The 26,213-nt window shown below is 44.6% G+C and overlaps 1 protein-coding gene across 2 annotated transcripts; it reads right to left on the bottom strand.

Moving 5' to 3' along the window:
• Positions 1-2,664: 2,664 nt before the first annotated feature.
• On the bottom strand, positions 2,665-25,864 carry slc8a4a (solute carrier family 8 member 4a). Of its 2 annotated transcripts, none has more exons than XM_030100187.1 (9): positions 25,698-25,864; positions 24,628-24,703; positions 19,734-21,140; positions 19,060-19,577; positions 12,536-12,642; positions 10,507-10,625; positions 7,966-8,065; positions 4,882-5,154; positions 2,665-3,329 (listed from the first exon to the last, which is right to left on the bottom strand). In XM_030100187.1, exons 3-9 carry the CDS (start codon positions 21,075-21,077, stop codon positions 2,950-2,952), a joined length of 2,841 nt encoding a protein of 946 aa, XP_029956047.1. In that variant the 5' UTR covers positions 21,078-21,140; positions 24,628-24,703; positions 25,698-25,864; the 3' UTR covers positions 2,665-2,949. The 2 variants fall into 2 exon arrangements, with proteins under 2 accessions (XP_029956047.1, XP_029956048.1); XM_030100188.1 differs by lacking the exon at positions 25,698-25,864 and adding an exon at positions 25,030-25,086.
• Between the last annotated feature and the right edge of the window lie 349 nt (positions 25,865-26,213).

The following is a 26,213-nucleotide window of genomic DNA, read 5'->3' as shown; positions in this document are numbered from 1 at the left end:
AGAATAAAGTAACATCATTTGGAAGCAAACAGGACCAAGCAGATGTTTCAAATCTTTGGGGGATCTGTCATCCGATCAATTGTTTGTAGTCAGTTTTCTGTTTCAAATACCGTGTCTGTGTGCTTCAACAGCTCTTCCAGAACATGGAGCATTCTTTTATTTTCATGTTCGTTCAGGTAATCCCAAAGTCTTACCCAAATTGGAACAGTCTAAATGCTTGTTCCTTTCTTCTCTCATTACTAATCTCTCCACCTGGCGTCTCTGCTTGTCAAACCTCCAGAAGTCAGAGCGGAAACATGCTGTGACACTCCGATGCTTTAGTCTTCGTTTCCCAGTAACATCAAGATCACAGGAGAGGAAGTGATGCTCTGGATTTCAGCTGATCTGATCTTAGAAGATGTTCAGCGTTACTGATATTCAAGACAAAATCCCGACTTGAACTCCATGCTCTCCTCTCATGGCCGTCACTGAGAATAAGGAGACAACAGCTCCTTATGTTTATTTACAAGGGCTGTACCGGGTAAACGACCCCATTAAATCTCTGCGGCATCAGCATTTTATCTCCCTCAGTAATTCAAGTCTCTTTTAACAAACTGTTTCATAGAAGAATGCAAATCTGAACCTGGACCGGAATGTTGTTACTATTTTATTTCTGCTTGCTCTTTTAGATTATACCCATGTGTCTCTTGACCGGGTCACTTGTATCAAGAGGCTTCCTGGTAAAACAACGGTTAAATTTGAATTTAAAAAAAGTTTAATAAAGCAGTGACTGAACTACTCTATTGTTTGATATCAATAATAATAATAAAAAAAAGGTAATTTATTTCTTCAATAATCTGTCTTCACCAGCTTAACTATCGTCGTGATCCAGCACCCTGCCATCTTCAGTTTGATGAAGCAGGACAGAAGATGACTGGATGTTATTCTATCAATAAACAGGGCTTCTTTAACTTAAGGGTGCACTGATGCACAATCGAGAAACGGGAAATCTTTTAACTTTGATCGGGGAAAATACTCCTTAATGCTGTCACAGTCAAAACTTCTCACAGGAAGAGAGGGAGGTGACAAGACGTGCTCATCCATACGAGTTAAAGCATTTCTGCATGATGCTGCTCATTATTATTACTATTAGAAATAGACTGGCTTTGTTTTAGCCTAACCTTGATAACTGTTAAATAAATGCTGTATTTAGAATTTGAGAAAATATTATTGACCTTCTATTACTTTTTTTTAAAACTATCATTACTGACTTGTTGACCTGTAAACGCCTCCAACCCGGAAGTAGGATTTTCCAAGAGGCGGTTTTACGACCCATAAGCTGCATTAACTCTCCATAAGTAGGTTTAACGCTGCGCGGCTTTATACACTTTATGGGGTTATTGGTGCTTCATCTTTCATCTATTCCAGTGTTGCTGTGATTGTAGTTTTTGTGTGTGTGATTGTGTGTGTGTCAGTGTGCAGACATAAAGGCGTCTCATGGCATCATAAATCAACATTTATTTCCACTTTTATACATTAAACGTGCATATCAATAAAACTAAAATTGTTCATATAAATACCTCTACCATAATACTGTTACAATAAATATGGCTCTACAGATTCTAAGATTTAAAAAAAAAAAAAAAGAAAAGGAAATAGAAACCCTCCGTTATCAACTGCTGCGCGACACAAAGACACTCCGGAGAAATACTGTACAAGTCTCCTCTTCGAATGGTGGACTCGTTCCACACAGAAATCCCACTTCCTGTTCTCACTCGGAAAGTGTCACTTCGCTCTCCGCTGTGCTTTTTCTGAATGCGCTGTTGTTGAGAAATGTTCACAGTGTCAGCATGACGGATAGGAATACTGGTGTCTTTTTCATTTCCGACTCCGACTTTTCACTTTTACTGTTGGTTCGCGCGAGTCCATATATTTTTTATTAGCCACCGACAACCCTGTTCTGTTTGCAGAATGCGAGACGAGATGGTGTCGTGTGTTTCGCCAAATTTGTGCAGGAGAGAAAAGGAGAGCACACTCATTAATCTCTCTTTCACGCAATCTCACACACGCACACACACATACGAAATCATAAATGTGCTTGAAAAATTTGTACAGTTGAAATCGGGCACTTGGCTCCCAAGTTGGTTTAAGAAAAAAGGTACAGACGTGGCTATGTCTTTGTGTAAAAGGGCGGCGGCGCGGCCTGTGAGGAGAGTATGATATGATACAGCTGTGATTCACATGTACAGGACCACATCAACACGTCAACGGCCATGTCAAAGTATCACACACGCACACAGCACTTTTAAAATAGGTCACCAAGAGAGTGTTAATCTGATATCGTGCAAAAATAAACACACCTAGTCTTCCACAAAACTCCCACGCACAATGTTCATCTTTACATGATATACAATGAGTAATTAATGTTTAGATTGAGTAATAAATATCATCACACGAATATGTCCCGCCTGTCACTTCAGTCTGTCTAATCTTGTCCCGTGCACTGCCTTCGGTCTCTCTCTCCCCCCCCCCCCCCCCCCCGCCCCCCCGCCCCGTAGCGTCCGGTAAAATGAAAGAAATCTTCTGAGAGCTCGCTCTGGCCTTGTGCTTCTCTAACACCGAAAAACTGGAATAACTGTCCGCACGAGGAGAGGACGCGATGGCAGCTGTGTGTCAAGGGACAAAAGTATTGATGCGGTTTAGCAAACGATTAGATAAATGTCAAATATTACAAAAAAAAAGAGAAAGAAAACGAAGTGGCTAAAAGCTATCCTTCACAGCATAGTGGGTGGTAGCAAAGTTTCAAAGTCCAAAGATTCAAAGTCATTCAGATATTGTGCGGTATCAATAATCACTGATGATACAAAGAGTTAGAAACCTCCGTGAAAATAGACAAAAAACAGAGAGAAAACACGTTCAGTAGACTGTAAAAACAAGGAGAGGAGTCATGTTAGTGCATTCCCCGGCGGCTCAGAAGCCCGGTACGTGGCAGTACGCCTCCAAAGACGCCAGCAGGATGTAGATGAACCAGAGGGACAGGAAGAAGAGGAAGGTGAGCAGCTTGGCTGTCCGTGGGCCGCCCAGCTCGCCGCCCGACACGCCGGGGCGCCGGCGGTAGAGCAGCATCAGCACGCACACCAGCGCCATGATGGTGAAGAGGGTGACGGAGAAGGCCAGCGAGCCGGGGTTCACCTTGAACGGCTTGTTTTTGGTGCGCCAGTAAACGGCCGCGATGGTCCACGCCACCCCGATGCCGAGGAAGACGTTGACCGCGTTGCTGCCCGTCACGTTCCCGATGGAGGCGTCGGCGTATTGATCCTGGATGGCGGCCACCTTACTGGCAAATGTGTCTGCAGAGAGAAGGAGGAGACATTTGTTTGCGTCGAGGACCGAGGCAGGTCGGCTGAGTGCACAGACTCCGTCGGGGGGGTAATTCTGTTACAACGGCCATCAGAGAAAGTTGGAACAAACATTAGAGGTACTTAGAGACGTGCATTTAGAAGCCAACAGCACAGCGATCCATACGACTTCGCCTCTTACTAGTTGACTCTCATATTTCACTCCTGTCAGGATAAGTTTGGGCCGGCAGGTTTGGGGAACAGCGTGTTTATTTTCAGAAAAAAAACAGACAGGACTCTGGTTCTCCAAGCAAATCTCTAATCGTTCCCGATTAAAGCGGATTTTACAGCAATCAGTCGTTTCATTCAGTTTCTGATCCGACTGAATCTGATCAGTCTCCTGCTCACCTGCTTGTTTTTAATGTTATTCTGCTAGTCAGGAGCGTGCGCCGCCGTGTTTTCCGAGGCGAGGAGGCAGCTGAGCCACATTATAAGCTTTGTCCTTTGAAGGTCGAGCTGCACGCTGCTACAACGGAGACCCGCTGACATACACGTTGTTAGCTGGCGTGTTCGCCAAAAACAACTGCGGAGAATCTATTAATCAGCAAATTGTCATTTCGCCCTTTGTTTGCGGGGATTAAATAGGAAAATAAATGAAATGGTAATGAGTACGTTTGAAACTGTTATGCTGTGATGTTAAAGCGAGACTAATTGATTTCCATGAAGTCATTCTGCGGAGCTATCTGTCTCCAAATGTAATAAAAGACAGAAAAACAGAAACAAGGTCTGCAGCAAGAACCTGAAGCATTTTTCTGGACTCTGTTTGGGATGAATATCAGACCATTTGACTCTCAGGAGCCTGATTTATTAACAGCTTGCACATATAAAACTGGAGGCAGATGTTGATCTAGTAACTGGACACACCGAGGCTCGTCTGGTAAAACTCATCAGCAATGTGGTTTTCCTACTTGATGAAAGAATTATAGTGTCTCTTCCAAACTGAGCAGAAGAAATGCTCTGCCATGACGTGGACACAAAAACATTTGAAAAGCACCTAAAGGACAAGTGAACAAGTTTAAAAGCTTTCAGTTGACAAAACCTACGATGCTATAAGAGAATGGAGGATAAGTAGAATTAATTAGAGCAGAATAGCATCTCCGCTATTGAAGATGCACATGCAAATTTGCCATGATACTACTTTATGTAACAAAATTGCTGGATTAACTATTTGTTCTGATTGAAGGAGAGTGTGTGGGCTAGTTGAAATCTGTCAAAGCCTCATTTCCATACTCTCATTTGTGCTTCTGTGTGCCACCGCTCCTGACATGGTGAGATGGGAATACAATTAGGTAAAAAAAAAAACAACAAGGAAGAAAATGTGTTTTCCTTTGTTTACATCTTGTTAAACATCTGAGACGGAGCTTTGGAGAGAATTTGTCAGACAGAGAAGGCTCGGCGGAGGCAGAGGTTACGCCGGTCCCCTGGAGCAGCTCCCTCTGCAAAGCCCCGGAGGAGACGGAGCGCACGTCTGCTGCTCCGCCTGATCGACGGCGCAGGCGCCCACCTGGAACGGAGGTGCCGAGGGCCACGAACACCACGGCGGTGACCGAGTCTTTCAGGCCGATGGTGCAGCCGAAATGCGAGGCCAGGTCTCCGGTCACGGCCGTCAGGACGCCGATGAGGGAGATGGAGACGAAGAAGCAGGCCCAGCCGTTCCAGTACTCGGTCGGAGGGACGAAGGCGAAGAGGACCTTCCAGAAAACCGTCAGGAAGTGCATGATGTAGTCGAAGCAGGACGGCAGCCGCTCCTCGCCGCTCTCCTCCTCATCATCGTCACCTGGCAGACACAGAGGGGAAACATGGAAGACTTTATACTGCAGTCTTCACTGACATCAGGGTACATTTAAAAAGAACTCCACAAATAATATATATTAATGGGGAGAATTATCTGTCTTTCGTGTTCCACCTGCTTTTTCTTGCCATGGATACAATTTATATTTGCTGCCTTTTTAGCACAGGTTCGTACTCGTCCTTTTAAAAAGTTGTATTACTGCGTCCCTATTAAGTGTAGTAGATTTTTTTTTTCCTTACCACCTAATTCGGTTTAAAATTGGGAAGAATTCCTCCACAGCCCTTCTAAAGCCTGTGGCATTTGTTGTGTGGTCTTCTTAGCGGACTGCGGTCTGTGTTGTCTTCAGACTTTAATTAAATTTCAGTCAAACTGCGGCAGAGTTTATCTGAAAGCTGCGTCAGTCTGGAGCTGCGGCATTCGAGTCTCCACACACCAATGCAACAGCTGCACCCTGATTTGCTTTAATTGTTTTATCACTTCAGATTCTTTATTGTGTTTTTGTGCTTCCAGACTCACTCTGGTCCAGTGTAACGTCTTTTCACCATCCCCTCTTCTTTTCCCTTTCTCTTGGACTGAAGTTGTCTGTTTATCCGCGTCAGGTTTATTCTGTGCATCAGCTTGTTTCAGCTGTTTCTCTCTTTCTCTGACTCACTTCTGACCTCTTTTTTTTTTTGTCGAGACCTTTAGAATTTCTGTTTTATTCATCACAATGAAGATAACTTTTGGTTAAATCCTTAGAAGTCCTGGCTCAGGGTCATTTTCTGCTTTCACCCTTGACAGGCTCAGACAGCGCCACATTAGAAACGACTGAATTGCTCTCGAAACTATTGTACATGTTCACATTTCAGCGAAGAATCCATGAATGCGAGTGAAAAGTCAACCTTGCTAAAACAAAATCATCTATTAACAAGCAGCAGAACTGCATTCATATACACTCAATCCTGCTTATGTAGAATGTAGAAAGATGTCACTTTGACTGATTAATCAAATTTTAAAGCTTTTTTGGAGGTCATGGAGGTCCATCCACCGGTTTCACTGTAAGGTTTTAGTAAATGACAGAAACCAGCAAACTGTTAAGGAAGGAATAAGAAAACATGTTTCAATAATTTATGCTTTTTTTAATTATGTAAGATAACCAAAGCTGAGGTAAATGTTTTTCAAAATGGTAAATATTTTTCCCCACAATAGAAAAAGCATCAGTTTCAACATTCACCACATTATCAGATTGATGTTTCCTTTTAAATACTGAGTTTGACTCATTTTAAATCATTTCATTGTGTCGTTTGTGTAGATTTCACGCAGCGGGGCAACATCTCTGAAATCAAGGGCTTCACTTCACTGGAGGGTTTTAAATTTCTGTGATACAAACAAAGTTTTATATGCTGAAATATTGGAAATGACTCTGCAGATACTCCAGAAACAAGAGATGATGCGAACTTTTACAATCATTACTCATTGCTCCTGTGGAAGTGCAGCTGCAGCTGCTCCGCCTCGCTCCGCCGGACGGAGTTATTGCTCGGGCAGTGGAGGCCGGCGGCCGTGGACACGGCCGTGGACACGGCCGTGGCGGCTCCTCTGCGACTGCTCTTTACTGCTCTTATTAACATTAAGCCAAGAAAACACTGCAAGGCCAAATGGGATTTGAACCATCGACGCTAATAGATATGACAGATGCGGCACCGATTGACCACGGGAGGGCTGAGAGTCGGCGTCCAGCAATCACAATTACGTCGATTTACTGCACACTGACACAAACCCCCCTGTGTGTAGTCGCTGTCGCGCCCTTTAAAAACAAATGCTCGGCTCGGAACCCAGCGGCACAGGCCTGATTGCTGTAGCTGCGCTCGGTTTCAGTCCACAGCCAGTCAGGGTGGAGGAGAGTTTAATACGCTGAACGTTGGAAACAAGAATCTACAGCAACACGGAAATCATTGTGAAGCAAAACTAAAGAACCTAGATGGATAGATAAATAGATAGATAATCTACAATATCAAGTAAATCAAAGTTTCTCAGTTACGTGTTCAGCTGCAGTTTTAGTTAACATCTTTACAGCAACATCCAAGCAGCAATCTGTCGATCCCTCCGTCTTGAGGCATGTGTGGGAGCTAACCTTGTCAAATCAGAACATTTACAGCAGCCGAGACTTCAGGGATGTACAGACGGAGCTATAAGCAAGAAAGCATTTTTTTAATGTTAGTATTTATACGTGCACTCTGCATGTCAGTGTGAGAGAGCCCAGCCGGAGAGGAGTGATGGGACACAGAGGCGCATTAGCGGAATGACACTCCTCTGGTGTCCAAGTTAGCGTTTGGTTTTCCAAATATTTTGGGCACCGGTGCGTATCTGACAAGCACTGGACGCCAAATGAGTGATTTTTTTTAATGGGTGAAATGGAAAGGGTTCACCACACCACTGGCGGCCACATTAATTCTTCCGGGCCATTAATTGCTCAGACCGCGCCGGCCAGTTTTAGCTTTTATGATGAGCCACATGAGATTCACCACATCATGCATTTTTTATGAAATGTCTGGATTAAACAGATACAGCAAACACAACCTGGTATTAAAACAGGCTTTGTTTGTGTAAGCTTTCTCACTGTTATCTGGTAAATTGGATTTTTTCTTCTTTTTTTTTTGAGCCTTTGTCAGGCTGAAGCATTTTGGATATAAAAAAAAAACCAACAAACACTGCACAAGAGGCAGCTGGTGGGCCGGATCGGGCCCGCAGGCTCAATCTTCCACAGGTCTGGTCTCACAGGGTTGAGCAGATGAGACATTTAAGGACGCCGCGACTCACCTGCGCTGACAGTGACAGCGCTAACAAACTGCTCCCTCCAGCTGCTGCTCCCCACCACCAGGGCCAGGTTCGTCTTCTTGATGAGCTTGTCCACGGTGCTCTGCGGACGCACACAAAGCAGAAGAGGGCTGCGTTTTACCGACGCGCAACGCCAGTATAATCTGAGCATTATATGGCACCGGGGACGCCGACGTGGTAAATTAAGGCACAATTAGCAGCATCTCTCCTCCCTCGGTGCTGCAGTGAGTCACCAAAAAAACAGATGCGGGCGAGCACAGAACCCCACTCTCCCCCAGGAAAAAGGCACTCTGCCAGCATAAAGCTGCTTTTACACCGCCGCCCAACGCAGAGCCAGCGCATGAAACTCCAGCTGCGAGCGTCCGTGTAGTATCACGTTCCAGCTTAAGTGTTCTTAAATTGTCTCGAAGGGACACGCCGGCCGCTTTACACTCGGAAATCAGTTTACGCTTGAGAGGGATTGTAACATAAACCTGTGAAAACCTCTGGAAAGTGTCTTCTGCGGCTCTGACGCCAGCTAACGGCGAGGATGGCGTCATGGTGGAATCAGAGTTCAGCCCGGAGACGACAAGCAGAGGTCACGAAGTTTGACCTTTTCCCAGGTGGGCGGAAAAATAAACACTAATAGAAGGTAGGCTTATGTTGCATTGTGGGAAATAGAGGCCGCTTTTGCAGCATAAAACCAAACCAGGCCCTGCTATGAAAACTGCATAATAGTAAACGATACAATTTTTCCTGACTTATTTGACTATTCGAGCGGAATAAAACGGAGAGTGAACGATTCCTCAGGCAGACCCATTAGTTTCACCAGCATAACTCATAATTTATTGCGCATCTCCAGCTGGATTAAATATTAATCCCCACCCGTCAAAGCCAAAATATTGTGACACAACCGGAACTGGTTTGAAAGTCCAAAACATCGGTGTTTCTCCGGTTCAGAGGCTCGCTGGCTTGTTTTCACTTTGCAGATTTGAAGAAGCGGAGAAGCGCTGAGGAGGAAGAGAGCAGGTGACACACAAGCAAACACTGTGCTGCTCAAATTGAGTTTTTCTCATTTAGTCTGGCTCATTACAGGAGCGGGAGTTACTGTTGTTTTTTTTGTTTTTTTTAAACCAATTATTTCAAACCTCAGAACAATTACGTGACTTCTCATAACACCTCAGTAGCTCTCATTGCTTTCAGTTAATTGCACATGGCTGAATGTGTTTCTCTGCTGCTAATTCAGTCTATATTTGATATATGCTTGTATCTCATTTTTTATACTATCACATAACTATATAGACTGAAAGAACTTACACGTGGCGATAGTTGGAATGTGTTTTTTCATGAGTTATGTGTTTAATAGCGGTTCGTACGAAAGGATTTGCAGGGAAAACGTCAAACTGCTCGCAAATTCTGATGAGTGGAGCCATAACACGCAAAATTATTTATTCACTTTTCAGGATACGCACATGAATGATCCATACACTTAAACAAATGAAAACATTGATCAACTTTGAGCCACAATAAGCCAGTTTTAATCAGCTTTAGAAGCAGAATCATGATTGTTGTTTTTCACTGATGTGTTGTAACTCTTTCTCTAGTTGCTTTGTTTAGGGATTTTTTTTTTCTTTTTTTGGCCTTTAATGTTAATTTGCAGTCAATTTTCTGTACAAGGTTTTTTTAAAAGTGCTGTTTTTGTCTACAAACAAATAAAGCCTGAACCCGGTTCTGCGGCGTGAATAAAGGAAGTGTGTCAAACCGGGGATCCGCTGCTGGCATTGTCCTCTCATCGGAGGGCCACTTCAGTGTTCAAGCAGTACGAAAAATAACAACAACAACAACACATTTTACTTCTACAAATGTGTTCTTTAATTTCAAATATTGATACTGTTTAATAATGCAAAGCAGCCAACAGTAGAGGAACTTTTTTTTTTCTTCATCCTTAAATATTTAAAGCTTTTCAGTGAACTAACAAATAAACTAATCTGTACTCTCTTCTAGCAATAAAAAACACAATACTGAAACTCATAGTTTCTTAATATTCAACAAAATAAAAGAGGAAGGTTTCATTTGTATGAGATACATTGAAATCTACATTTAAACCATCCCTAAAGAGCAGTGGGCAGTTCCAGGGAAAACCGTCAACTGTGGGATTCGAATCCCTCAGTTGACGGTTTTCTACATTAACTGAAAATTACCTAGTGTGTGCATATAAAAGACAGTATAATAAACCTTTAGCTATTCCTGTTAGGAGAGTCTAAACCTTCCTGTGTAATGCTCTGCACCACCCAGTGGTCCGTTTTTCAATTAATATGAAAACTTAATGTGAAGTTGGTAAAGTGGCTATTTTTTTTTTTATCAGTGGACTGGTCAAATAACAGAGACAACTGTATGGTTTTTGGATTTAATTGTCTAAACTTGTTGCAAGCCTGGTTAGTGTTGTGGTTTGTGTTGGCCTAATTGTTGGCCACTGTTTTGAGAAAGCCTCTAACAAACGGACTCATATCACTGAAAACAAAGTTTAAAATGAGCTAGTTTTACCTTGAATTCATAAGACTCCTCGATGACCACCTCCAGCTTGGTGTGCTCCCCCAGAATGGGGCAGCCCATCTTGGACACGTCCTCCGGTCCCACCGCCGTCTTGTTGTCGTTCGTGTCTCCTGAAGTAAAAACACGGAGTTTGAGCTTCAGTCTGTTGGTCTTCTTGATTTTCTTTTTTTTTCTTTTTTTTTCCTTGTTTAACAAAACTCTGCTGAGTGACACAGCAGCTAATCACAGATGTTTATCCCGTCCCCACAGGGAACAAGTGTCACTGATGAAGTAAGTAAAAAAAGCCAGCCTGCGGAGCTGGAAATGTGCTTTAAGATATCATACAGAGCATTTATTTAGAGGCAAAAGACATAACTCTGATCTGCACTTTGTTTCATAATACTGTCTTTTTGTCTAATCACTACAACTTTATCAAAAAAGAGAGCAAACTCAAAAAGTTACAGCCATGAGTTTGATTCTTCGTCATGACTTTGTTGAAAATCGCTGGATGAAGTGATTTCAGTTCGGTCTTCGCCATGTTGTGCTGTTATCGTCTTGCAGAACTCAAGTCCGACATGACTGAAAGTGTTCGACTTCAATCTGCTCCTAATCAATGTAACAGTTTTACATGCTTTGTGTTTCCTCTCATATAGATTTTTCACAACCTGACAGGTGTTATATTGATTTTGATCATTTCGAAAATGCTATTTGTGTGATTTCCAACCCATCATTTGCATTATGACCCAACAGTTTGATATTGAACAGTGATCACAGTGAGTTCATTCTGAGTAGCTGTCAATGCTCTGAGGAGAGACATTATGAGCTTCAGAAGGCCAGAATTTCTCTCATCTTCTGTGGAATTCAATCAGAGAAGCTTTATGGATGCTACAACAGAGGAGTGTGCACACACTATGGGCCTCATCTCACCACACACACACACACCCACACACACACAGACATGTGGAAGCTGCTCTACTCATCAGTCACACTGACAAGCATGTTACAGATTTGCAACATTGTTCGTCTCCACCAAATTACAGAAAATACTGTTCAGATTTTATACACAACGGCGATGTGATCAGCAGCATTTTAAAATGTTTTAGTTTTTTATGTTTTCATTAGTTGCTTTATATATTTGAAAAGGATGTGGAAATTGGTTTAGTCTCAGTACATTTCGTTAGCTGGCTCCCCGTGACTTTTATTGCCATTTGTTTGAAGATATTTCCTGGTTTGTACCTCTTCTTGCGTCCTGCAGTCCTTTGCGGATCTCTTCTGTTCCTCTTGTTTTTCCCACAGCTTTGACTTTGTGACATCTCTGTTATTGTGCTTTTCTCATTTTCGCTAACTTCAGATTTATTCCCCCCCATCTCTACTGAATTACATTTTGTTTTGTGCTCGTGAGACTCGCTGCTCCATGCAGTCCCTCCATGCTGAACACGAGCAAACAGCTTGGCACAGTTCACACAGGATCTTAGTAAAATCACTAAAACGCGACGTATACCAGACGTTTTTAGTCTCTGGTCTTTGGGGCTGTTAACCCTGACCTGAATGGTAAATGGACTTTACTCCTATTGTGCATTTTTGCTGCTTAAGCACTCTCAGTGGGTTTCTCCATTATTCATCACATTCATGCGTTTGCTCGCATAATAATTCACACGTTCACACAACAATGGTTGACAGCTGCCCTGCGAGGTGTTCGCACACTATCAGGAGCGATTTGGGTTTCACCGTGTGGCACGAGGAAGCTTTGACATGCAGAGGGGACGAGGAGGAGGAGGGGGGGGGGCAACTTCCACCAAGTTCAGCTATTTTAGAGGCCCAACTCTTTTGAATCCTCCAGCATAAAGCCCTGGTAATGAAATGCACCACAGAGCCTCGAGGGACTCTGCCTCCCAGTGAAGAAGCTCTTGTGTCAATGGACATAATTTGTGGAAGCCCAAGAATTTAAATAAAATATGAAGGAGAGTGGATTCAAAGTTAAATTCATTTTGAGGCACAGAATAATGAGGACGAGCTCTGCGCAGCCGTGTCCTCGACTCACCGTGCCTCTGTCCCACCTCCAGCAGGATGGGCTCCTCCAGCACGATGGTGAAAGTCTTGTTCTTTTCGTACTCCTCGTCGTCGATGATCTTCACATTCAGCAGCTTCCTGGAAGGGGGACAGGGAGAGGGTGAGACCACAGGGAGACAGCCTCATTGCACACCCAGGTTTCTTTAGGAAAAGCATGTGTTGATGCGAGTTTACATGCAATGAGGCTGAGTTCTGTCAAAAATAGAAACCAGGCAACCAGTGAGAGCAGTTTTCATGCTTTTGTGGAGCTTCGAATCAAAGCAGTGGAGCCAAGTCAGCCTACACAGTGAATCATGGCACAGTTCTGTTAGATAAGAAGATGGGAGCTGGAGATTTGCACAAATTAACAGATACCCAGCTCTGCAGTACGTGGAAAATAAATTTATGTAATGTTTTTTTTTTCCCCCCTCAACTGGAAAAGAAGGAGGTTATTAGAGCACGAGTACATATAGCGAAAAAGCCCACACAACCCCCACACATTTCAACTTATCATTCAGGGGAAACTGAATTATCATCTTGTTCTCTGTGGAATTTAAGCACGGTCTTTACAGGTTGAGGAAAACTCTTCAGATTTGTTTAGGAATGCGGTTTATGCTCTTGATGGTGCTGCGAACACATGCAAGGCCACGGTGTCAAACTGTGACCGTCGCATTTTCCTCAGCTCGCCTCATTCTCCAGCCCTGTCACACTCAGTCTCGCTCCCTCGCTCTCCCTCCATCTCCCTAATGATATGTGGGTGGCTGTCTATTTCTGTCTGCACGTACAGTCAGGATTTGACAACATGCAGGAAGAGCGCTCGCTTGCCGAAGAGAAGAAGTTTATTTTAAACGCCGATGGTACGTCATCGGCCGTCTAATGTCACGGAGAGTCACGCCAGTGGGAGCAAAGTGAATCACTATACGGTCTACAGTCCTCTCAACGGCAACAAAGGAGTTTATACACACTATATGCTTGCTTTGAATCATCGTGTCGAGCTCTCGGAACAAAATGTGAAGGATCGGTTGCTATGGACCACACTGGAGAAGCCATTTTGCTGTGACTCCACACCGAGATGAGCCGACCATCGCCGCTAAAGATCAGACAAACATCCACGTTTTGCCGGCTCCGGGTTAAAATGCAAACGAGAAATGAAAGGCTGTCAGAGAGCAGCGGGGAAGCGGCCTCGTATATTGCGTTACACTGATTAGCAGGCAATTTAAATTTCAACCTCTGCCACTGCCTAATTTTCATTTGCACTCATTTCAGACAGAAAGATGGGTGATAACATTAAAGGTGAGCAAATCCAAAGTGACTCCAGCAGACTCCAGACAGATTAGTTTTATAATTCAGCCTTACAAGTGAAATACGCTCTATTTTCTCTCTGTCTGTCTCATCTCCAGTTAAAAATGCAAACCTGACAGGCTCAATAAAATAATCAGAAAGGGACTCAATGTAGTTCAATTTTGGAAAATAATGACGTGAGGGCAATTTAGAATTTTAAGTCGGCTCTTTTGAACTGTTTAAAAATCAATAGGAACATGTCAGACATAAAAGTCAAGTTAAATGAATGATAAGAAACAAAGAAATGAACAACAGCGACGCGTATGATGACCGTGTAGCTGGTATCTTGACCTTGTATAGTTTTCGTTTTGGAAAGTGAGTCAGCCTGTAAAGAAAATCTACCTTTAAGGAGCTCTAAATCTCAAAATACAGAAGGTCATATTTATCCATCCATCTTCTACACCAGTGGTTCCAAACCTTTTTCTTGCAGGACCCAAATTCTGATACTTGTAAATCTCTGCAACCCCCAGCTCCCATGAGTCTTTGTTCAAAACTGTCATTTTGTGGGTTTATTTTGATTCTTTCCACATCCTGTGACTTTGCAGAAATATTTGGAGCTTGTAACTCTCATCTTAGAAAGAAAGCACATTTCCCAGAAGTGCTACTTCTAAATATGAAGCTTTTTTTTTTTTTTTCAAGTTGTTGATCCTTTGATGTGTTTTACTGCCAGTGAGTTTGAAACGGTCACTGAGAGAATACACTTTATGAACGCTCTACTCACTTCTGCTGCTCGCAGGCCGACGACGTAAACCCGCGTTTCTGCAGCTGCAGCTGGATTCTATCAGCGCCGCTGAAGCCTCGCTTGGTGCATATCGCATTTCACTGTGTATCGGTCATCTCCGCCTGCCTGCCTGCCGGCTCCACTCCCGATAGTTTCTGGGTAACATGCCCTGCTACTGTATCTGTCAGACTCGCACTATATTGTCTGCGAGCTGAAGATTGATCTCCGTTCCACCTGGAACAAACCATAATCTCCTCTGCCTGTGCGCAACAATCTGGAGACTCTTTTTATAGGATCTCATAAAAATGGAGAGGTTGTCTCATATTTTCTGAGGCAGTTGAATGACAAAACGTCTCTGCTTTGTTTCCACAATGATTACGTGGATTAGCTTGGATTACGGCGAGAGCAGGGGGAATCTCTGGCGCTGCGATGGAGAGTGTCACCTGCAGAAACGGAGCCCACACAGCTGGGATTCTTCAAGTAGCCAAAACATCTTCTTTATTTTGGAGTTTCCCTCTTCTCCACAGTCCGTGTTGGCTTGGTAGGGATGCTTGTGTTTCTTCACACAAATCCAAAGACATATGAGTGCTGGAAACTCCAAACTGCCCGCAGGTATGAGTGTGAGGGATTTCATGCTTCTGTGTTCACCCTGGGAGAGGATTTCTGTTTTCTGCCCTCTGCACGCTGGCATAGGCTGCAGTCCCCCCCCCCCTGAGACCCGGACAAAAACGCAGCCAGCCAGGAGAGCAAGCTATGAGTATTCAGTTAAAGGCGGCATGTTAGCACATATCTACAGTGCTGAAGTGTCCTTGAGCAAGATATTGAATCTCCACTGGCTGTCAAGAGGCCGCGGAGCGGCCTGAATACAAACGCAAAGCAGCTGCCCTGAGAAGAAATACGCTTTTCATAGCTGCACAGTGAAAACAGCAACATTGTTGTACCATCACTGTGTTGCTGGGTTATTATAAAAAGGAAAGGTGCATGGAAAAAAAAAAAAAAAAAAAAAAAAGATTTTTGACATTGATACTGATGCATGACTCTACTGCTGATAACTTACTTGCACAATGGTGCAGCGGCTTCACGTTGAACGGCCTCCTAATGACATCTGAGCTGTTAAGCACCGAGCAGACATTCAGACTTGTTTCTAGTCTACCGCCATGTGAACATTCTGCTGTGAATACTTGACAGGGCAGTGTGACGGTGACAATGCTAACACGCCGCTGCTCAGCAGCGCAGCATTGATCCTTCCTTGTTCGGCTCATTGGCATTACAGCCATTAATAATGTAAACACAACGTACAGATCGTTACTGGGAAGGACTCTGGAGCTGGTGTTTGTGCTCGAGCACATTTAAGCAGTGCTATATCTCAGTATTTTAACTTAAGTAAATGCTTTTCATCATGATTTTTTAAATCAATCCCATAGATAAAAATAGAGGCCCTGCTGGAACCAAAACTAGATTACTGAGTAAAACCCATCAGAATGAAGGTCTCACATCAGTGCTTCTTAAATGGAGCAAACACTCCTTTTAACAAGTCTATCCAAAAAGTGAACGATATGATAGAGATTTTCGATGCTTCGGCTAGTTTAACATCACCCAAGCCCGACTGTGCGTCTTCATTTTTATCCGTGTTTTCAGGAAGTTCAGCATGGTATCGATTCTGACTGCATTAAGCACGAGAAATAAAGAATATCAGGGTATTGATTTTCCTTTTCAGAAATGATCCCCTCACATCTCTTTTATCTTGGCTTATGTAACTGCCCCCGTTATTCACTCCTGCCTCACTTACTGTACGGTGCCACACATTTCGAGGCGCTAACAAAAACAGATACAGACTTATGTTACACACAAGCATCAAAGGGGCCCATACAGGCGTATCTCCCTCTAATCCATGAACGCCGGATGTAAAGTGTATGTGTATGACAGCCTCTTTATTTTAGCTCAGATGTGCTTGTTGTCTGTACCTCATAATCTATTTACTGCACTGCAGAATTTAGATGATAAATTATTATTTAACTGCACGCCTGGATTTTAAACCGCTGGTTTTGGCTTCGTGTCAAAAGCTTAAAATCTTGGCTTCCGCCTCTTTTGCACCTCAGTGTGCTCACACACACACACATCGATAAGGGAAGGCAGATGTATATAGACACAAAGGCACACAAAGACGGAGACGCTGCAAAAAAGGCGCACACAGAGGCGCCTGGAGGCCTGCTGCCGAGTGTCAGCTCTTTGTCCTGGATGCCCAGGGAAACACTTGGGCCAGAGCGGCACTGCTCTGTTTGAAAGATGAACTTTGGCAGCCTGCTAAGCAGAAACGGGCACGAAATGTGTGTAAAAGAGGAAAACACACTCACACACAAAGTATACATATATGAAAGCTGGAATGCTTTCAGATGACAGTCGAAAACACACAGCGATCAGGATTCACCTGCATCTTTTAGCAGGCCTGTCTGAACTCTTCAAATTAAACAACCTCATGAAATATTCAGTTTGACTCGAGCAACTGGAGGAGCGCAAAGCGAGGAGCAAACTGTGATTTGGTTGACTTGAAAGCTGGCGAACTTTGGCTCGGGTTCAACATCAAGCTGCGATAAACAGCTTCGGGGGGCACGGCCAGATGAATGCTGCCCTTTCCCAGAGATAAAATTAGAAAATTAATTTTGATTCCCCTTAAAAGATGCTACGGCTTGACTCGACCTTGCAGCTGCGATTCAAGATCTGAGTCAAACCTCTTTCACCTGTGATCAGAGCGTTCATGCTCTCCCCTTTAAGCCCTCGCTTGCTATTCCACGGAGCAAAGGAGCGCCTGAGCACAGCTTTGGCATTTCTTATTTCATGTGGGTTTTCTTTTCAACTGTTATCTGATAGCGAGACGCTCCTTCCCTGCCAGATCCCGCTCGCCGCCATCCTTCCTCTCCCGCTGCACGGCGGCTGTTGCGGGAAGCATGACTCCAGATAATATAAAGTGTGCAGATGCTTGTGTCGCTGTCAGCTTGCTACAGTCTGACGAGCAGAGTCTTGGCTCGGTAGGTGAGGATTTTATCTACTGCTCAGACTCCGTCTGAATGCGGATACAAGCTGCCTCCCTCATCTCGCTCTGTTATACACTATTGACTCATTAGCTGCAGCCTCTGTAGCTGCCTGCGCTGCGAGAACTTTTGGGACTCCTTTAACCCCCTCCTCCTCGTGCTTAATTGCTCTGGATGCTCGAGCAGCTCTTTTTAGTTCCCCTCCGGAGCGACATTTTGTTTGATGTAGGCTTAAAGTGGATTCAGCGCACGAGCACGCCCCTAATAACGCTCACGCACACACACACACACACACACACACACACACACACACACACACACACCGACCGATGCATGAAAAGCAAGATAAAAGTGCACATGCAGGAGCTGCAAAGTGCACACTACCATATTCAAATCTCACCTGCCATGCGAGGCAAGAAAGAGACAAACAGGGAGATCTGCATTCTCTTTGACACCCTGTATTCACCTGCCTTTCCTCCCACTCTGCCGACCTACACAATACACCTACACACAAGCCCTGAAAGCCTCCTCGCACAGACGGCTTCATCTGACACATTTTATTCCTCTCGTTCAGCCCTTTAGCGCACACAGTAAATCATTTATGCAATGAGTTTGAGCAGTTGACAAGCATTTTGTGTGTTTTCCTAATAAATGAGAAGAAAAGAAAGGTGTTTCATCGCCAGGCCTTTTGCTTGTCGTTTTACAAGAACAAACACGAGAAGTGTAGAAATCATTCGGCTAACCCTTTCCACACGATGCTGAAGGGAAGAGCTGGCAAAAAGAAAAAGGAAAAAAAGATCTCACTTTCCGTGCTCTCTTTCGATGCACTCTCCCTCCTCCTTGATCTCTTTTATCTGCCTCTCTGCTAGTGGATCCAGTGAATCTTTTTGCAGATATAATCAAGCCTACTTCACCACATGCACCTGTTTCTTCAGCTGCTCGACCGTGGTCCCCTCCTCACCTGTCTGATTTCCCTTCCTTGTCTCTGTCACTCACATAGACTTCGCTTTGTTTCTGCAAAAGAGTGCTGCATTACTATCCACTCCCATATAACCTCAGCAGAAATCCCAAAGGGCTGCATTAATTCTGCACTCATTCATAGAAAACCGCTTCTGTGCTGCTGCTGCTGCTACTTCTTCTTTTCTTTGCTCTTGTTCTTTTTCTTCAGCTACAATGTTTCATTATCTGCTGTACAATTATATCCTCTTATCCTCCCACGTCATGCCTCTGTAGGATCTAAACTTCTCAGAGCAAATGTATCGGTGACTCATAAAAATATCCCTTTCATCCATTACCAGAATAGATGATAACTTACAGTAATCAAGCAAGACTGTTGAACAGACCAACGTGTGGGCTGTTGATGTTTAATGAAGTGATGCAAACTAACAACAAGACTTCACAAAGAGAAGAAGAATCAACACTCACATGGTCTCGTCGTTCTGGAACTCCAGCTTCCCAGACACCTCCTCGTAGTCCTCCCCCGCCTTGGCGGTGCCCTCCACGGTGTGGTAGGGGACGGCCACCTTCCCCCTGGCCCCGGACGTCCGGTGGACCTTCACCTGCATGTTGCCGATGCTCTCGCTGACCCTCATGGAGTTGCTCTCGAAGGTGAAGATTCCGGCGTGGTCGTCGTCGTAGATGGTGACCGTGGCGGTGTGGGCGTTGCCGAGCGCCGCCTTCGGGGGGACGTGGGAGGAGATGCCCACCGTGCTGTTGCTGGAGGTGATGGAGCTGGGCTCCAGGACAGAGACTTCAGCCCGGTGCACAATGCGAGGGTTAGTGAGGCGCACGTAGAAGTGCTCGTCCTCCTCGAAAATGTCATCGTCAATAACGCCGACGGTGAACTCTTTGGTCGTCTCGCCGGGCTTGAAGACCAGAGTGCCCTCAGCAAACTCATAGTCTGAGCCTGCATTGGCAGTCCCGTCCTCTGTCCGGTAGTCCACCTGTGTGGCACAAGGAGAGAAACTTCATGTAATATTTAGTCAGTGGAGTCATAATAAAATACTGAATTATTCATATTTTACGTCCCAGGCAGTTAAAGCTTATTCGAAATTGACCTTGAAGCTTTACAGTATTTCTTTTATTACTTTCGGTCTTACCTTCACAGTGCAGCCACTTTCTCCACCATGCCGGCTCACTGACAGCTTAAGTGAGCCGCAGTTCTCAAAGCACTGGTAGTGAGAGGGGTCAAACTGCAAGTAGATGGTGTTGGGGTCTTCCTCTTGCCCGCTGGCCTCGTGACAGCTCACCACCTTCCTGGCCTGGTCAGCCGCGTGCTTTTTCAGGATGTTCCCGGCTCCGATCATCATCCGCGTGGCTTGGATGCGGTAGAAGGCCCGACTCTTCTGCTGCTGCACCAGCACCTGGTAGTTGGCCATCTCAATCAGCTGCTCCATGTCTTTCTCCGGGTGCCTTTGCTTCAGGTCTTTGAGAGTGCGAGCCATCTCCCGACGGGCTTCTTCTTCCTGATCCTGCTCCGTGCTCATCCCACCGCCTTCCTCCACTCCCTCCAGCATCCCATCCAAAGCCTCCTTGGGGTGAGTGTGGGAGTTCACCCCCTGCCCGTCCATCTCCAAGTCCATTTTAGTGAACATGGCGTCCCCCTCCGACTCGATGATGATGCCACGGTTCTTGTCAGCCCGATAACGCTTGTGGACGTACTTGTAGAAGAGCAGGCGCCGGTCAGCAATCCAGGCTTGTAACACACACAGAGGGAAGAAAAGGAAGGTGAGGACTGCCTCCCAAACGTCCACCACTCCCGGGGAGATGACAGACAGTATCAGGTACAGCCAGATGTAGGCGAAGATGCTCCAGGCGGCAGTGACAAAAAACACCCGCAGGTGCTTTATCTTGCGGGTTTCATTCTCTGGCACCACGTAGACGCAGATAGCGATGATGATGAACATGTTGAATGCGGCGCTGCCCACGATGGTGCTGGGACCCAGAGCTCCAGCTTCGAAGTTATGGCCCACCACTTCAATGACGGACAGCAGGATCTCCGGTGCCGACGAGCCCAGCGCCATCAGCGTCAGGTTGGACACCGTCTCGTTCCAGATGCGCACTGTGGTGGTGGTGGTTTCGCCGTTCGGCTTCTTGATGGTGATCTCCCGCTCCTGAGAGGTGATGACCTCGATGGAGGACATGAAGCGGTCGGCGATGATCGACATGCCCAGGAACATGTATATGAGAGCTGCAAAGTAGACAATGGCACGCGCCACCTTGTCGCCCACCGCCGGGTTCTGGGGGTTCCACATGGGCAGCACCACGCCCTCCGAGCAGTTGTCTTCACTGGAGCAGTTGGCCGGCGTGCTCCCGGCATCTTCGTGGCTGGCGCTGCCGAGGGAGAAATGGGTGATTCCCGGGAGGAGAAACAGCAGCAAGGAGCTGAGCATGCGGGCGCTGATGGGCGGAACGCAGTTCAGTATACGCTTGTGCAGAAACATGATGTTTGGAGTTGTCTGATGCTGGAGGTCAATGTTTGTCACATGTGAAGGTTTGTACGGCTTCTGAAAGAGACAAAAGGAAGACGTGTATGTGTGTGTGGGGGTGATGAGAAAGTTGCACTGGCTGCGTCACATATTTATTATTCAGAGTCTTATTCTTGAAATGTCCTTTACAAAATCGGGTTAAACCTTGCAGAAGTACTCGCAGTTATGCTCTTTTGTATGCTAATGACGTGGGATCCAGCACTTTGACTGGTCCGAGTTTAGAGCGCCAGAAATATTGGCACCTACTAATCGTTGAGTCACCGGCTTCGAGCTACCCTGTCCAACTCCCACACATATAATGTGGTCATTCTGATCGAAGCAGCAGTAAAAATTCTGCCCTCTGCACCTGTAGTATCGAGGGAAAAAGTGACTCAGTCCACCGTGTGCTGTCAAGTTCGATGAAACTCCAAAAATAATTTCTGCTGAAAGCGAGAAGAACAAGGAAAGCTCTTGCAGGCAGATTGATACAGATCAGTGGTCTTCATAATATGGGGTGGCCCTTCCCTGGTGGATTAAACCATGAATTATTTTATTACAGTCATGACAGTTGCAGACAATATATAAGCACAAGTTAGATATGTCAGGTTAGCACAAAATAAATCAGTTTTTTTCAGTGGATATCGACCAGGGGTGCCAAACACATTTTAGTTCAGGAGCCACATACAGTCCATGTTCATCTTGAGTGTGCTGGACCAGTAAAATACATGATACCATTTAAATTTAAACTGTAAAGTTTTTATTTGACATGGCACAGGGGATACATGATGAAAATGTCTCTATTTTTTGCAAGACCCAAAAAATTCTACTGAAAATTATGACAAGTTCATGAAGCTAGCTTTAAAGGTGCTGTAGGCAGGATTTTGCTAGTCAATGCTAATTTTCTGTGTTTTCTTTGGATAAAATTTTAGAGTATCCATTGCTAGTCCTTTATGAGTGTAGCATAATTGCACTACCGCGAGGGCGCAGCGTTTCCATCTGTCTCTGTTCTGAGATGAAAAGGAATCTCGACAGCTCCAGGTATCTTTGACCAATCAGAAGAGCCCATGAGGCTCTAACCGTGATTGGTCGAGGGGCGTTCGTCACACGTTCTTGTGGGAGGGGCTTAACTTGCGTGAGGGCGTGATGTCAGAGAAAACAGGACAGGATTGGCTGTGCTGGGTTTCAAATCGCTATCTTAGATTGGTCAAATCGCCATCTTGCTTAGGTAACCCTAAGCAAGATGGCAGAGATGCGGAATCCTGCATACAGCACCTTTAATGGTGAAAAATACAGTGATATATACAAAAACATCTCTTAGAGCTGTTTTATTATACTTATTTTTAAAAACTCACCCTGGCACATGGCTTTAAGGCTAATGCTAGTTTCCTAATAATAAGCTAGCTAACTTTTATGGCAGCATCACTGATGCTCAGTGCTGTGTTTTATTCAGTACTCTTAGGAATTTATTTGTTTATTTATTTTTTCAATCTATGTTTCTTTTGAATTTTTACTATTTGCTTGGTTGCTTGGAGGGCTGTTTTGGAGCCTTTTGCGAGCCAGTTTGGGAACAAGAGCCTTATGTTTGAACCCTGATAAAGATCCTGTAAGACGTTTGGAGTAAAATCGCGTAGCGTAGGGTGATTCTAAAATGACAACTTGAGATTAAACTACATGAAAGTTGAGAGCACTGGAAGGCACACTGAAAAATAAGCCATCTGAGGAGACGACTGTTTTTTCCCCGACTGTTTAAAAAGCAATGAGATCAGTTGATTTAACGAAGAGATGATTCGAGTCTTTTGCAGATATACAGCCTTCCTCCACACTGCAAATGCTTTAAAAGGTTGCAAATGCCTTTTTCTTTTTTCCTTTTTTGCACTTTACATAAGCCATAAACTATGTCAGGAGACAACTTAAAATAAATTCACAGTACTTTTCTTGGCAGCAGCATCTTCACAATGTCAATATCATTCAGAGGATTAACATCAACATCAGTATGAGAAGGAGGGAAAAAAAAGAAGAAGAGAAAAAAAAAACACCAGGTGAAGTAATGTCTTGCTTCCCAATTAAATTTTCAAGACCATTGCCACCTCAAAAATAGGTTGCCTACGTACAGCGGAGGGGATCTGACAATGCTTTATGTATGGCACATACTCTCATTGACATGCAGCAGAGAAAAGCTGCATTTCCCACTCTGACCTGCATAAGAGGAGAGCACGTTTCCCATCAAGGATACATCTCAGGGTGCATTAAAAAAATTGCAGCACGGAGACAGGAATTAACTTGTCATTTTTTTTTCCAGCTCATACATAAAAGACAAACAGATTGTTTTCGTATGACAGCTCGGCACCCGTCTGCTGATCAAATTGAGTGAAACATGAGCGAGATCAGCACCGTGGACAGCTCCTCCTGTAACCATCAGGCCCAACATGCAGGAAGTGAAAGCACCTGTTTCGGAAAATTAGTTATTCCTCAGCATTGATGTGATTGATGTCACCATTGAAGTTTTCACAATCAACAAAAGCGAAATCCATGAATAAAAAAAAAAACAAAAAACAAAAAAAAACAATAGTTTTTCCACTGGCGCACAACCCTGCACAAATTTTGTGTGGGTTACGTTTCTATGGCAAAGGCAGGCTCTCCAACTGGTGGGAATCCTGGAATAAAACATGGTTTTTGACAAGACAGACACAAAAGAGTCAGTATCTTTCCATCTGCTCTACTTCTGCCATATAGTGCTCGGTGGCATGTGTTCCTCACTGAAATAACCAGGAAGAAGCAAGCTAGCAAGGCACAGAAAATCAATATTAGAGATGCATGGGCTTGTTGCCTCTAACAGTTTTGTTTTAACACTAAGGCTGAATGTTTTGTGGATTGTAAGGATACAAACTAGAGTTTTTTTCACTGCATTTTTTTTCAATGAAAAGCCGTAATGAGATTTTGTCATCTTCTCAAAACTGACATGCCACTTTTTATTTTCGTTTTTAACCTTTAACAATTCCAGGAGTAGTCAAATCTAAAATAATAATAATAAATAAATAAATACTCTGACCCAAATGAAATGAAAAAAAATGATTAAATCCTTCAGCATGCTCCTATTTGCAAAGCTGAGGTCTCAGGCTGGCAAGCAAACACTTAATGAGTCACACTGTGATGCCTGCTCTTATTGTGTGTGTGCATGTGTGCAGCGTCTCTTTCGAATGGTGACAGTCTCAATTTGTATTGAGACTCCTCATAAATGTCATCTTTACTATTTAGGGAAGAAGAAGTCAGACAGACGGAAAACAAAGGAGCAGCAAACAATAGGAAAAAAGAACGTGAACTCCTTCAATCAGATGAACTAAAACCACAATCAACAGACAGAAATCTAAGCAACAGCCTTCTGGGTTTGCAGGCAGCTGGGAGATTTAGAGCTCAGCATGCTGGAGAAACACATGACACTCATGTACGGAGGGTGCTCTGTTTTCTGTGTACGGTTGTTGTTGTTGTTGTTCTTATTTTTGAAATGGTAAGAAACAGCATTACTCACCTGGGTGCAGTTGTCAGTGAGTCAGCCCAGCGTGGAAGTTGTGGCCTCAGGAGATGAACTTATCTTTCATATTGCTCTGTGGAGAGACAGGCTATCTTCAGTGAAGGAACTGTTAAGAGAGTTTCATAATGAGCACAAAGAGCTGGAAATCATTCCACACCAGAGAGTTTTGAGAAGCTTATCATCAAACAGACACGTAAAGCAGTACAAGAAAAAAAATAGAAAGACAACAGTGCTGATGCAGAGCAGGTGGGTTTAAAAAAAATGCTAAATTACAGATGGCTTCTAAGACAAGTGGATGAGAGAACATTACAGATGCAGGAAGATCCCATCAGTAGGCTGAGCATGAGGTCCAAACAGACTGGTCCATTCGGTGCGCACAGCAGTCCCGCAGATACTCACAGAAAGCCCCGGATCCCAGCTGGATCCTGGTCACAGCGTGGCTGCCCTGCACCCCGTGTGCCATTCACACAGCAGACCGCTTTACCGCTGCTGGCTTGTTGCGCTGGTGTCTTTGGAAATGACGCCTAGCTGCTTGAGCTTCCTCTCCTTCTTCTTCTTCTTCACAATGCCCCCTCCTCTCTGACAGGTACCCTACCTCAGCAAACTTAACACAGTCGGATTAGTTCCTCTCATTAAATTCCCGTTGTTCCACCAACGCTGACACCTCCGGCAAGGCTAAGTGGTTTCTCAAAAAAAGAGAAAAAAAGAACAATCCTCTCCAGACTGCGTGCGATTGTTGATGCGTAAAATAAAAAAAAAAAAATTAAATTACTGACTCTGTCCTCATCCGTCCCGCTTGTACCATTCAGGAAATTCCCCAAAAAACTAAAAGCTTTTAAGCGTATCGTTCTGTATCCGAAAGAGAAACTGAGGAAAGGAGGGGGGGAAAGAAGCTTCCCTTCTTCTTCTGTCTGAGCGGAATAACGCAAAGAACCAAACAGGACGGCACATGAGAGTAGGCGTGAATGAATGGTGAAGGATTGCGAGGACGCAAACCGCACAAGATGGACATCAAGCAGACAAACAAGAGGAGTGTGGTGTTATGCAAATGGAAGGTCTTGTCTTACTCTTGCGGTGGGCAGCATTGGCACAAGAGAACGATGAGCGAGAAGGAAGAAAAAAGCAGTAACACTGCAGAAACAGGGGAGGAGACGGTGAGGAGCAGCGCTACACGCACGGCTGGTCCTCCTCACTGCGCATCGGGGGTCCAGCATCAGTGAGCCTCTCACTGCTAAATCCTAAATCATTCTTCCCTATCAACTGGAGATAAAACTGGAATCTGAAAGACGCACACGCACAGAGAGAGAGAGAGAGAGAGAGAAAGAGAGAGAGAGGGAGAGCTGCTGCTGGTTTGGACACCCCGGGATCTCAGATGTTGCTGCCTGTGGTTCTGCTGGGGGTTGGTGCTGCGATGCTGCTGGATGGGCTGAGCAGAAAGAGAGAGACGGAGAGGGACGCATGGGCTGGATTGTGGAATAAATTTTGGAGGTTGTTAGATGATTTCAGTCAGAAGCAGAGAGAGAGAGTCGAGAGAGAGAGAGAGAGCGAGAGAGAGAGAGACTATCCCCATATTTTATTTCTAG

The sequence above is a fragment of the Salarias fasciatus genome, chromosome 10 (genome assembly GCF_902148845.1).
Source record: "Salarias fasciatus chromosome 10, fSalaFa1.1, whole genome shotgun sequence".
Lineage (NCBI taxonomy): Eukaryota > Metazoa > Chordata > Actinopteri > Blenniiformes > Blenniidae > Salarias > Salarias fasciatus.
Note: the sequence above shows the minus strand (reverse complement) of the source record. Positions and strands in the feature narration are given on the sequence as shown.